This window comes from Colias philodice, chromosome 9 (assembly GCF_061535455.1).
Source record: "Colias philodice isolate Cphi_HAF_F1 chromosome 9, ilColPhil1 Martin Lab GWU primary, whole genome shotgun sequence".
Lineage (NCBI taxonomy): Eukaryota > Metazoa > Arthropoda > Insecta > Lepidoptera > Pieridae > Colias > Colias philodice.
The window spans coordinates 3781487-3796274 of record NC_143094.1 but is presented as its reverse complement, the minus strand read 5'-3'; the positions used below and the strand labels follow the sequence as shown (position 1 = coordinate 3796274).

The window sequence follows — 14788 nt, the reverse complement described above, 5'->3', positions numbered from 1 at the left end:
GGTAAGTTATAATTTTAGAACTATAATGTTAAGATAATTAAAACTCAAAAGTAAATAAAAACTAAAATTATGTCTTGTTTGTAGCCTGTATGAAACACCTTCAATCTCGTGATCAAAATAATACGCGTTCGATATTCATGCGACTGATTTTTACTACCTGGAGCTAACTAAAAGGCAGGGATTGGAAGGATCCCGTTCAATAAATAAAATCCTCCTGGCGCCCTCACTAATTTGCTAAGATTACTTAGATATAAGTCTTGTTAGAATTAGTTACTTACGTTAGTTACTACCTACTAGTTATTATCCTCTGGTTAAGTCTAGCTGTTTTTTTTATAATAAATATATGTACCTAGTTCTTACTTTTAGTTAAGATTTCGATTGATTGTGTACGTCAATGAAATAAAACGTTTCCTTCATATTAGCTTAGTTGTTTTGCTTCATATCACCGTGTGCTTAAGAAAAATAACCCATAACAACGTGTTCAAGGGTGCGCCTGTCGTGAGGCTACGCCCATTGTGGTTCACTTATCTGCATACGCTTATCTTTAATATTCTGTAATGGGGTCAATCTGTGTTTCTTGATGGTGGTACTGAGTAGATGGTAACTTTGGTAGGAGAAAAAGAGTGATGGGCACGCGCGTCCGTGAACTTATCATTTTCCGGCAGAGAAAAAAAAGAAATTATACATCTTTAGTGTTATTTGCACATTTCCAAAAATTACATCATAGATTGACCAACACGCACTTAGTATCGTATAGTATCAAGTCAAAATTACGATCAGATTATTAACAGTTTCAAAATGCAGAAACATTAACAAAATACACACTCGCGCTCATTCACAATCCAATGAAAAGAATCCATTCTTTCGATAGAACCTGTAAATCACTATTACCTTATGTAAGAGGAAAAATGACTCCTAAATGAGACGTAAATGCATTTTCCTATAGGAAATTACATTTCCAGGAAGCAAGAGCTGTAAATTATTCCTCTTGACAAAGAAGTTAAGATTTCACTTATAATAAAAAGCCCCATCTAATTATATAATATTATCTTCTGCGAATTTCTAATTCTAAGGAAGGATAATTTTGTTGACAAAAGAACGAGGCTGGGGACGCAATTCATTATAATATACCTCAAGGACGGTTAAATTTATGGAATCTGCGCCTTCAATTAACGGTTATAAATTTATCTAAATTATGCTTGGGAGGGAATATTCATACTCATAATCAATAAAGTTTGGTTTAAATTAACTCAATGTTTGAAAACAGTCTTACGCCTACGCTAGATACAATCACGCTGTAATATCATCTAATGGAGATGTTTCCATGAATGTGGGAGTCAAATATTAATCAAGATATATGAGTTTACATCCAAAAACACATTACTGTATCGGAAAGCATCTAAACGCATAAATTGTCAGAAATCTCACCATACCTATACAGGAAGCGAAAGTAAACATTGAAACAAATTCAAGCCGCAGAAAAGTAACAATAATTATTTGTCGTGGATATCTTCGCCAATTTCTAAGCCTTAAATGTGATTATGTAATACCTAGCTACATTAGCTACCCTTTTTAGAACCACACTAATCAGCCATAAGTACCATTCTTATACAATAACAATTTTTTTGTAAAAAGTCGTTTCACACTTTAATTTGGCATAATATGTACAGCATGTTAACTAAGATTTTAAATCGATTCTGCAAAATATCATACCTAATTGTAGAGGCTATATTGTAAACGTATTCAGAATCTCCGCGAATCCCTAACATAGCATTATGTATGTACTTTCATAGCGACCAAAAACGAAACACATAAATCCTTATTTTTATTCAATAGCACTTATACTCTTACTCATCGTAAACGATATGGGAATCAAGAACAAAAAGGAATAGAGTTGGAACAAATGGAGTTATATACCTTTTATAATTGGGTGTCATTTCCAAACTAATGGGCGAAAGATCGATCGGCGCCCTTTGAGTGCTTAATTATGTTTATACGAAAGAAACCATTAGGTAAACCAGTTCGAATTGATAATGGAAAGTTTGGTGATATGGGAGTTAAATGATGCCACACAGGGAGCGAATCAATCTAGTTAGAGTCAGTTAGTATTGGGATATATTACTTTTGTTTCGAGGAATTAATAGGATATGATGGTAAGGATTATACACTATACAGATATGGCTTTATTAAGTTTTATAATATTAGCCTTAAATATGGATTACGGCAGGAATTCGGTATGAACCTACGTAATTTTCTTTTCTACCACAAAAAAATGTTTCAACAAAATTTTGATTGTTTTTGGCTTTGGTAGGTACTCTCCTTACTATTCCTGTTCTCCTACTCCTACTTTTCAATGTTAAGTCAAATTTATTATCTAATATTGCTTTGACAGCGGTGTAATCAAATGCTCACGCATGATTATGTCATTCACTAAAGCGTGTGTTAGATGCTGATAAAATCCTCATAACCGTATCATAATGCTTCAAAGTATCCAGTGCATTATCTTAACGGTAATGGCTTAATATCCCGGAATGTTTCATCCAGGAGAAGGCTTTTGTATCTGTGGAGCTAACCCTTCCTTTGAACGTAAAGCTGGCCCAAAGAGCGTCCTGATATACGAATTCCTATACGAGTTTCCTTGTAATAAGCTAAATGATGGTAATTACACGAAATGACGGTGCGTTTAATAATCGATTAGAAAACCGATTGATGAGCTTCCGGACCCGCCACCGTGGATCGAATGGACCATGTCAATTCGGTTAATTAATCATTCATGATTTTTAAAGAGATTTTACGCGGTATCAGGTAAGATTACGGTTAATTAGGCATTTAAGGTACGATGAGTTGCTGAATTTATGTGTATCTGCTGACTGGGCAGATGTATTTTTTGGTTTTAATACCTATTAAATATTTAACATCTGCCTATGTTTATACTATTTGATGTATGGAAATAGTACATTTGTATTGTAAAGTTTTGTATTGCACAGTTGTAGAGAAAATGTACTTTATAGCTAGTCATCATATCGAACAATTGCATTACAAACGCAATGCATTGTTCATTCATAGAAGTTTTTTGTTGCCTTGAGAATCATTAATTTCCTAAGTTACTGTTGCGTCGAAGTATTGTAAGTACAAAGGTGATATACATCCCTGAAGGGGAAATATATACCTACATATAATGTATATTATGTTGTTAGATATAATAATAATATGTCTCTGTTATTTGGGGCGTAGATAACTACTACTACTACTACTTAAAGTTGTTGTCCTTAACTTCCTCTATTTGACTATTTGGATATAACTTCTTCTTTCTTAGGAACTCATTCATAAATGTATTTAACATCAGTTTAAAGCATAGCGATTAGTTACCTATAAAGTCATAGCAATTCACATACATAGTTAAATTGAATACGCCAGTTATGTTACGAATACATCAATTCACATCACAGCAAGCTGTTCGCATGACACGATTTAATGCTAATGTTTCCAGTGCAAGCTAATAATGAATAAATATCGCTTCCTGTTAGATATTAATCGATATTCGCTTGCAAATAATCGATTGATTTGAATAGTTGTTTCGATTGCAAAGGAAATGAAAGCTGTTCAAATTAAATTTCTGAGAAAGTATCTGATAAATGATGTTATGGGTATATTTGAAATAAATACGACATTATTCATCAAATTTTAGAGGGTTTTTAAATATGTACACGTTATAAAAAATTAAACTTTATGATCTAGTATGTCAATCAAAGTTTATTTGGCTTTAGCTGTTGCCCGCCCAATTTTCATGGTAGGTACAAACTTTCATTCCCTATAAGGAGATACCTTGGGGGTAGAATTGATCAAAATATTTTCTTAGCGGATGCCTACGTCCTAACATCAGTGTATATATCTACAAGATTATATAACTAATAATAATTATGAAGGTATGATTAACCAGTATTTATGACTATTGCTTTGCGATTGCCTATATTATAATTAACACGGCTACACACTACGTCCGCCAATTCATCAAAGCTATCATGCTGGGTAAATAGATGATACATGTGTTGGATCTATTAGATAGTGATACATAATAGCTTCATAATTCTGATCTATTTGTTTATGGAAGCTATTGTTTATTTGAGATATGGTGGGCTGTAGTTCCTGGTAAGTATTGAGATTGTTTTCTCTACGTATCCTGATAATATTAGTCAAATGTATGTTTGATCTCGATAAGCTAGCTACTAGTAGAATGCAGAGTCGTTAGAAAGAAGATTGAATTTCGACCACCAAGTGCTCTTTTAATTTATCTTTTAATAAAGTTGATATAAAATATTATACAGGATTTAACTCTTTTATAAATGGGATATGGTTTATATATATGCGAACATTAAACTCAAACTCAAACTCAAACATTTATTTATTCAATTAGACTTCTTCTAGAAAATTAAAAAAAATTAATAGCTCAAATTCGAAATATGCTAGAATTTGTATATTTTTTCATTCAATATTGTGATTTCTAGGAAAGTAATGTTAGTCTTTGTTAAAACCAAAGGGTAATTGGGAAAAAATACAAAACAAAATATAAATTTAATATTGTTTATTAAATAAACAAATTACAACAATATCATAACATCTGACTTCGAGTTTATAAATATATCTAAAAATATTATATGCACGTTATAAACAATTATTTACATCATAATCTAATATCACAGACTTTATTTAACACATAATATAATAAAATGCAATAGAATATACAATGCAATGATTTTTAACAACTTGATTAAATTCATATCACAACCAAGCTAATTTTGTAAACGATAAAATTTATAGAAAATGCGTTAATAGGAATTGCACGATTGGAAGATTTATCTATTAATAGTCCATGAGTAAACTTATGTTTATCTGTAAAGTATCTATTTGTAAATAACTCTAACGAAAATAAATGTATTTGCGGAACAAATTCTATAACTCCATATAAAGTTCTTGATCTCGCTGCTACCTCGGGCAAAACTTAAAATGAGGGAAAAGAAAACAATGTAACGACAGGAACCTGCAACAAAACAAAACTTAATTTAGCTCCTCGACTACGTTGTTGACATTTCAGTTCAAATACGAAGAGAATTTATATGATTTCATGACGAAAATATACCCTTGCTTCCGTTGTTTCGAATTGTTTGAACGTATATAGGGAATGCAATCCGGATTACCCGAAATCCGATAAATCCGGATTTTGCTCGAATTTAAATAGGCTTTTAAATCCGGATTTAAAGAATGGAATCCGGATTTTTCGAACATATTAGCACAGTATTACAATATTTATAGGTTCTAATGTTTCTTGCGTTAGACGATAGATGGCACTGTAAGTGCATCCCGTTCCCGCGCAAGCAGTCGAATTTGGCGCGAATCGCGACACGTCGCGAAGCGGGCCTAGAAATAATACGTTTGAATTTAGATCTTATCACATTGCATTACTGTTGACTTTTGTTTACAACAATTTATCACCATTCAAGACAGGCTACACACAGGATACACACCAAGACAGGCTAAGTAATGGAGTAGCTTCCATTTATAATGTTTTATTTTAGCTATGATTAATAAGTATTTTTTTTTAACTTTGTAGAATCTTGTTTATTGAAGTTATACTTTGTGTGTAGTTGTGTTCATGAAAATTTGAATTTTGTTATTACTGATTTTGATAAAAATAAGAACTCTGATGGAAAGACTGTCATCATCCATACTAATATCACAGACTAATAATAATATACTACGTATACAACTAATATTATAAATGCGAAAGTAACTCTGTCTGTCTGTCTGTTACTCAATCACGCCTTAACTACTGAACCAATTTGCATGAAATTTGGTATAGAGATATTTTGATACCCGAGAAAGGACATAGGATAGGTTTTATCCCGGAAATCCTACGGGAACAGGTTTTTCTTTGGAAACGCGGGCGAAGCCGCGGGCGGAAAGCTAGTTACTAATAAAGAATGAAAAAGCAAAATAGGATTTTGCTTACTGATTTAGAAAATTGAAGCTGTTTCGTTTTAATATGTTTGTATATGATGAAAACTCTGTTTGCAATTTATGTTGTTTCTATTATCTAAGAAAATATTAAATGTTTTGTTATAATGTTTATGTCTGATGGATGTGACAAGGAGTCTGCTTTATGTTTTTTCTTTATTTTATTAGAATTTTAGAGTTTGTCTAGTTAATTTCTAGGTATTGAAAAATATAAATACATTTGATTTAACTAAGATTCATGTTTTTTATTGATTTTACATAATAATAAACGTTTCAAACGGAAAAGTCAAATTTTTCATTCAAAATCCGCTAAATCCGGATTCTCCGGATTATTGTATAAATCCGTTTTTCAAAATCCGGATTTTGTAAAGTAAACGGATTTGCATTCCCTAAACGTATACCTAACTGAAACCTATATTGAAACTGAACCTTTAAAGTTATTTATGGTTATTTAGTATGTTTTTGTTGTATATTTTGTTTGCTAAATACACATTAGGTTCCTTTATGAGCGTGAAACTATTTTACATTCATCGCTCGTCTAGACTCTAGTTATTATTTTATGCAAATAGTAATTTAAGGCAAATATTAGACTGAGATAACATAGACCTATAAAATTATTCAAATTTCAACATATTATGTTCTGTTAATTATAGTTTGATTTAGTGTGAAATTTTGAAGCAAATTGTGTATAAAGAATAGAAAAGAAAACATCTAAAATATATTATGATAAGGCAGTATTACTCTAGTTTAGCTTTTATAGGTTTCATAAACTACATTTATAAAATCTTAAGCGGCAATTGACTTTACCGAGGCCCTATGCTTCTCGAGGAGTTAAAGGAACAATCATCATCAAGACATTGACTACAAAATATACTTTCACAACCTAAATCATTTTTTCTCACATATAAAACTTACCTAGTCGGATCATATCTAGTGTCGAAGCCGGGAACATTGACTACATTCCATTCTTCCTTTATTTTTGAGTAGCTGAAGGAGATCTGATCTCGGAATGTCTCTGGAGGCAGGAGTTTCATCTGTTCCAAGTGAGAGTGGAATTCTGGCACGAGGGTCAGGTTTTTCTTCATAAGATGTTCTGTTGAAGAAAGGGTGGTTTAGCTCACGATTCTGACAAGATCTTAGATGAAATGTATGTTTAGATTAGAAGACTGAGAAAGAAAAATATTTAATAAAAAAAGTTAAAAAATATTGTAGCAAAAAATATTCCACAATTTAAACGGTACAATGGTACCGAAATGGTACAGAAATTTGGTACCTATTTTTATATTAAAACGATTATCAGATATTTAATAAATTATTACGTAGGTACCTAATACTAATTAATTTTCCTTTTTATATAACACTGGATTATACTTAGATTATATAAATTATTCTATATCCGATTACCCGAACACACATAATTAATATGTATATTATATTTGTTCAGAACAAAGGCGGGCGGGAAATTATTTGCTCACAACACAAACAAACATACAAACTTACCTATAATGAAGCCTATTGACACATCGTCTGGTAACCTAATACCTTCGCAGATACTGATGAATCTTCCGCCGCTAGAATAAATTAAATACCATTAGTATGAATAATTTAACGATTAGTCTTATTGCTTGGAACTTGTGAATAATTTTTTGTTATTTTGTCGTAGGTGTAACTTATTAAACATTAAACATTAATAATAATCAGAAAAATATAAAGATACAACATTAATTGTTAGATGACAATGCTTTTGTCTAAGTAAATATACTTAAGTAATGCGGTACAACTTTCAGCGAAATCTATTAATGACCAAATAAAAACTTTGTTATTCAGAAATTACGAAGGTGAAAATCTACCAAACGTTCCGATTTTAGAACCTCCTTCTTTGTAGTTAAATTATCAAAAAATATACGAAACACATTACAAAAGCTCACCTTGCTACGGGCAACATTTTCAAGGCCAAACTTCGGCTTATACAGAACCCAGCACCGCCGGTGGCGAACCAGAATGAAAACATTAGCTGCAACAAATTATACATTTATAACAATAATCTATTGTCCAATCTCTGCCTTCAAGGCAACTTACGAGGTTCTTTAAAGCACTTTCAATAGTGGAGTTACACTTTATCCGATTAAATTGTTAATTATTAATTAAGAACTAAGGTTCTTGGACAAGTTACAAAATATTTTATGTAAATACTTTAGAACTAAGGCATAAATATTGAGTAATTGTTTTTAAATGAGACTGCGTATACAAGTTGAAATATATAAAAATAATACCTAAAATGCCTACTTAGAACTATACATAGGTATTAGTATTTATTGTACAGGCATATGGATGCATAGCCTTTTTTCTCGGGAACATAAAATTGTATCTAGTAGTTAAGCTGCTTTATATTGTAGGTATACAAGCAAAGATAACATGTGTTCACAGACTGAAGTAACTCTACTAATAGAGTTAATTAGATCAATCATAAAGATCGCTTCCAGGAGTTTGTGCTAGATTTAAACATAAAAGGTAAGTAAGATGAGAAAAATCTCGCAATAAGAAATATTTGATGCTTCGAATAAGTACCTTATTAGTCGGTTTCTTATATATCTTGACCGGCTCATAGACAGATGTTCTTCCTAAGTACCAGTCTTCTTGATGATTGTAGGTTTGCAGGACATTGACCAGACGTGGCACATTCACGTAATTATCGTCGTCGAAATGGCAGAACCATCTGGAAAGGAGGAATCTATTAATATTGCATCCACAAAGAATTCATTAATTGGTATAAAATATTTTGAAATAAATTATATTGCACCGTACAGCACACATCAAATTTCAATTTGAATATTAAATTTTGTAGTTATTTATAATAGCTCAACGTTCGTAGCTCATAGTTGCGTAACAATTACAGGTATTCCGATACAATATCGGGTTCATTGTGAGCATAACGTTAATGGGAAATAATACTGCTTTATAGAAAATATTTTCAATAGCTATTTACACGAATGAGTTAAATAAAACTGTATTTACAGACCAAGTGCACAGGTTAATAACGTACTCGACTGCAATAAAACGTTTATTTTAGAGCAATTTTATGGACGCTGTATAGAAAATGACTTGATTGAACGCCGCAGTTTCCTCCGGGTGGCAATAATTATTGCTGTATAATTTACTGACATTATGGCGGACGCAAATAACAGGAGCTGCGCAATCCAAGAGGCAAGACCACATATAACGCTACGTACGACAAATGACCAACTCATAATATGGTTCGAATAACTGAATATCAGGTTTATTTGCGAAATTGCATCTGAGTTTCTTTCGGTAGTCGTTTTGCCTTTTATAATTTATGGCTTGTGCGAAATATTAATAATTTTATGGTTGATATTTGGTCGGTATGCTCGTTAAGATTATGATTGTTTTATGGTATGTTCGAAATAATTGCGGTATAAATGGATACGATTTGTTTTTGTAATTCGTGTGCCAGATGCACTACATTGCAGTTGCTATATTTTATTTGAGGAATCGTTATGTCTTTGTGTCGGCTCTTATCCATAAAAGTTTCGTTGAACGTTAAACCATTTTGAGTGAATATCCTGCAATTTATTTAAAGTTAATTATATAGATATTTGCAACACTCCGAATATATTATTATTATTGATAGATTTATACAATTACAAAAAAATCAGAATCCCAAAAGTAATTCAAATTCAAACTAATTCTTTTTTGCGATTGAAATCAACTTCAAAGTTAGTAATAGCATAGACAAATATAGTAATAATAGGCACAATATGTCTGTTAATGTCGGCTGAAGGCCCTCTCTTAGTGGACTGTAGTGGTGTGGGGGTTTGTAAATAATACAAACAATTATTTCTTCATACGTAGAGGGCCAGGGTGCCGAGCCGGAGCGGAGTTATTCTTCTTGCTTTTCTGAAGCGCGGGTGGAACTGGAATGCCGTGACGCAACCGGTTTTGCGTCCATATTTATACTTTACGCGTTATCCCCTCCACTCCGGCTAGCCACGCCCCTTACCTCACTCTTTATTTCTCAATCATTTATTTTTACATTGTTTTACAATTTTATTGTGTTCATCTTAATTATTACAACATATTATTTTAATATTACATCTATAACATACTCCGCCAGCGCCCCGTTTAGACTGCGCGCACAATTCTTTACAAATTTTCTTTTATACTACCCCGTCCCCCGCTTCAGGTGTATAAATATACTGCGGGGGACGGCGTGTGCGCTACTGCACTACTGCGCCACCTCATGCGGGAACAACGAGTAGACGTCGTCCTCCTAAACGAGACGCACCTGGGCGCGCCTGACAAACTCAGCGCGTCTGGCTACGTCTCGTACAGACAGGACGAATGCTCCCCGTATGGGCGTAAGTACCGCGGACTTGCGATCCTTATCCGCAAGTCCATCCCTCACACCCCACTCCCCGCTTTCGCATCCCAATCCTTTTCCGCGCTCGGCATCGAGGCGGAGTTTCCGGTGGGCAGGCTGCGAATGTATGCTGTATACAGGCCGCCCGGGGGGAGAGTTGACACGAACGAGGTGAAACGTCTTTTCGCCTCGAGCGTGCCGACGATCGCCGCGGGTGACTGGAACAGTAAGCATTCGCACTGGCTATCCCGCCTCGATTGTTGCAACGGCAAAGCCCTTTATAACATTATCGATTATAACGACATTGTTATAGAGGGCCCTTCCGAACCTACTCATTATCCTCGTACAGACTCCCACCAAGCGGACGTCATCGACTTTACGATTCACAATGTGATCCGCCAGTCGATGACGCAAACTGTTATTGTGGACGATCTCGGCTCAGACCACCTGCCGGTATTGGTCGAGATCACCGCAAACAGTTCCGCGCTTGCCCCATCCTACTCCCGCCGCTGTGTCAATTGGGAGTTATTTGCGAATACGCTTGAGCGCTCCACGCCCTCACGCGCGGTTTCAAGCGCCGAGGACGTGGAGATATTCGCAAATGACTTGCATGAAGCACTTAAGTCCGCTCTTTCCCAGGCCACGACACTCAAACCGTCCACGTCCATACTCCCCCCTATTCCTTCTCACATTAAAGCCCTTATCCAGAGGAAGCGAGCTCTGCGACGGCAGTGGCAGCATTCGCGCTGTCCCACCCTCAAGCGGCAACTTGCTCGTTTGCGAGAGCAAGTTAGCGATGCGCTTGAGGCGAACAGGATCGAGGGCTGGCACCGTGCGATCGACTCGGCCGCCGAGGACTGGCCCTCGCTCCACAACCTCTGTCGCAGGCTTAAATCCTCAGCCGCCCCCGCGCGCCCACTCACCGATTCCGCGGGTAATTATATATACGCCCCTCAGGGTCGCGCTGACTTGTTCGCCGAACATCTGGCACAAGTTTTTCAGCCGAACCCCCTGACGCCGTCGAGCGCCGCCCACGCAGCAGTGGTGAACGAACACCTATCAGGTTTTCTAGCATCACCGATACCGCCCGCTGAGGAAGTATTCTTCACCTCCCCGTCCGCCGTCCGCCGTGCGATTTCGCGTACAAAGTTGCGCAAAGCGCCCGGTGAGGACGGCGTGACGAACGAATCCCTTCGCCACCTCCCCCGTAAAACAGTCGCGGCTTTGTCGCGGCTGTTTAACGGTATATTGCGCGCCGGTCATTTCCCTTCAGTGTGGAAAACCGGTCGCGTAATAATGATCCCCAAACCCGGCAAGAATGCCTCCTTAGCGGGCAGTTATCGACCCATCACCTTGTTGAGCACAGTCTCCAAAGTGTTCGAGTCACTACTGCTGCCTATGCTGCGTCCGTACGTGTCGCCGCGCGCTGAGCAATTCGGCTTTCGCTCGGCACACAGTACCACCCTTCAGGTATCTAGAGTATTGCACCATGTTAGCTCCGCCTTGAACAGGAATGAGAGAGCGGTCGCAATATTCCTAGATATCGAAAAGGCTTTCGACCGCGTCTGGCACGAGGGTCTTATATATAAGATCCTTACCACTACCCAATGCCCCGCGCGGCTCGTGAGGATATTGCACTCCTTCCTCACGGACCGCTCCTTTCACGTTTCCGTGTCCCCCGCCATTTCCCGAAACCACTCTGTGCAGGCGGGTGTCCCGCAGGGCAGCTGTTTATCGCCCGCGCTATACTCCGCCTACACAGATGACTTCCCCTCCCCCGCGCCAAATTCTAATCAAATCCTCGCGCTATACGCCGACGATGTAGCTTTAATCGCCGCATCGTTGAATACAACGCATGCGATGGTTAAGGCGCAACGCTGGCTTGATGAGTTGCCTGCGTATTTCGATCGTTGGCGGATATCTGTTAACGCGCGAAAGACACAGGTGATTCGGTTCGGTGGTTTGACTCCCTCCCACCAACTCACTCTGGCTGGTGAGCAGATCCCATGGTCCGATACCGTCCTTTACCTAGGTGTAACTATTGATTGCCGGCTTCGCTTTAACAGCCACGTGAAGCAGGTAATCAACAAGTGCAAAGCCGCCCACGCCATACTTCGTCCGGTGTTATACTCTGAACTCCCGCTGCGTATAAAGGTAAGCGTTTATAAAACCTACCTACGGCCGCTCCTCACGTACGCCGCGCCCGCCTGGTATGTGTATGTGTGTGAAAGCCTGCGCCGCAAAATGCGTGCGCGGCAGTCACTCGCATTACGCGCTATCGTCGGTGCGCCGAGGTATATGAGAAACGAGCTAATACGTAGCGATCTCGGTGTAGAAACGCTGGATGAGTTTATCCTTCGTCTCTCCCAAAATATGTTCTCGCGGGCGGACGCCTCCTCTCATTCCCATCTCCGAGAGATTGCTCCGCACCGCGCCATTCCCGGGTCGCGTCGTCCAAATCCGCGCGATCTACTACCACCCCCCTCTCCTAAGGCGAACACGCCGTCCTCACCACCGGCATTGCAAGCAATGCCGGCACCATACACTGCGCCTCCAGCGCCACCTACCGCCCACGCACTCTGTGCGCCCCTCACTACTCCCTCCTACCAAACCTACTCCCACGCGCAAATAGCGCAATCCTATACAACGCCCCCACCCACGCAAGCTTCGCCTGCGACGGCGCTTCCTATCGCGCCGTCTGTCGCCTCACCCTGCATAACTCCTACACAGTCGGTACACAACGTACCCAGCCAATCCACCGCCCACTCCCACGCGCAATTGGCGCCTCCTATCACACCCATCGGTTTTGTGTCGCTCCCGGGTTCCCTGTCCGTCCCCGGCTTAGACACAAGTCTAAGACGGGCTCGTAAAACCAAACACAGGTCGGTCGAGTCTTCGCAAAATGCGAAAAGGTTTAAAAAGTCGGGCACAGTCTCCTATACTGTGCCCCAATTTACAAATATTTCTATCCCCAAACAGGGCGATTCGTCCTCCCAGTGACCTGCCCGTATTAGCGGGCAGCGCTATCAACCTGCTGCAGAGGACGAATCGTCCTGAACAGCATCCCCCACGCAGCCTCCTAACGGAGGCCGCGTGTGTGAAGACCCTTGCTGCGTGTGCGCTCAGTCGCGGACGTGACGCTGTCGCATGACGAAATACAATAATATCAATTAAATCCTAATATCACACAATTAAAATATTCATAAAACATAAAGAAAGACATAAACATTCACTAATATACGAAAGACATAAACATTTACTAATATTATCTTAAGAAACACAAACATTTACAATCTACAATTAAACATCTACAATATCAAAACAAAATATAAACATTTACTATTCTACCAAACATTCTTAACACAATAATAACCTTTCAGGCATAAGCCTTCATAAATCTTTATGCAATAGACAACACAAATAACTTTACGTACGAACTGTTACTTATACTTTACTATACAAATAATCCTTCAGGGATAAGCCTTCAGGATTTTATACTGAACACTTATTTTACTCTACTAGACTAGTTAGATAGTTTGCTTTACAAAACATAAACTTTTCAATGTAACTAGAACAAATTCGTATTTCTTTTCATACTAATTATTTTATAAGCCTTCAGGCGTAAGCCTTCAGGATTCTAACGTTATATTTACAATAAATTAGGTACTTTACGGTTTGTCGTGCACATTTCTCCCGCCGTCGCACTCTGCGATTTGAACTGGTAGCACGACGATCTTCTTGGTGGGCCGCCGGAGGATTCTGCCGCCGCTGGTCTCCACGTCGACCACTCGTACCTCGCCGTCCTTGCCGGGATACGTAGCGACGACTCGTCCTCGGGGCCACGTGTTCCTTGGTTGATTGGAGTCGCACACGATGACCAGGTCGCCGATCTTGGGGGCCGCGCCGCTTGCGTGGGGCTCCCGCCGCTGTTGGAGTACGGGCAGGTACTCTCGCACCCAGCGTCGCCAGAAGGTGTCGGCGAGCTGCTGCGCGCGCTTCCAGTGTGTGCGCGCTGTTGTTTGGTCTTCCTCGATGGTGCAGGGTGGCGGCACGTAGCAGTTGGAGCCCAGCAGGATCATATTCGGTGTGATGGCGGGCGGCACGTCGGGCGTCACGGCCACATGAGTGAGTGGGCGTGAGTTCACGGTGGCTTCTACTTCGGCGAGGAGTGTGGCGAGCGTCTCGTCGCTCGGGCGCTGCTCGTGAAGCGTGTGGCGTAGGGCTTCTTTCACGGTGCGTACCATGCGCTCCCACGCGCCGGCCATGAATGGGGCGGCCGGCGGAAGGAAGCGCCAACTGATGCGGCGGGCTGCTGCTTCTTCTTCAAGTGCGGCCCACGCGTCCGTGAGCTCTCTGTTGGCCGCGCGGAAGCACGTTGCGTTGTCACTCCATATCTCG

General features: G+C 39.1%; 1 protein-coding gene across 1 annotated transcript in view; it reads right to left on the bottom strand.

Moving 5' to 3' along the window:
* Positions 1-4567: 4567 nt before the first annotated feature.
* fng (Fringe glycosyltransferase) overlaps positions 4568-14788 on the bottom strand; it is a 30142-nt gene continuing 19921 nt past the window's right edge. The window contains exons 4-8 of the mRNA XM_089698998.1: positions 8581-8728; positions 7941-8026; positions 7513-7583; positions 6928-7105; positions 4568-5038 (exon numbers count right to left, since the gene is read on the bottom strand). Of these exons, the coding sequence (XP_089555124.1) occupies positions 4984-5038; positions 6928-7105; positions 7513-7583; positions 7941-8026; positions 8581-8728 (538 nt within the window). The 3' untranslated portion in view covers positions 4568-4983. The remainder of the gene's footprint in view (positions 5039-6927; positions 7106-7512; positions 7584-7940; positions 8027-8580; positions 8729-14788) is intronic.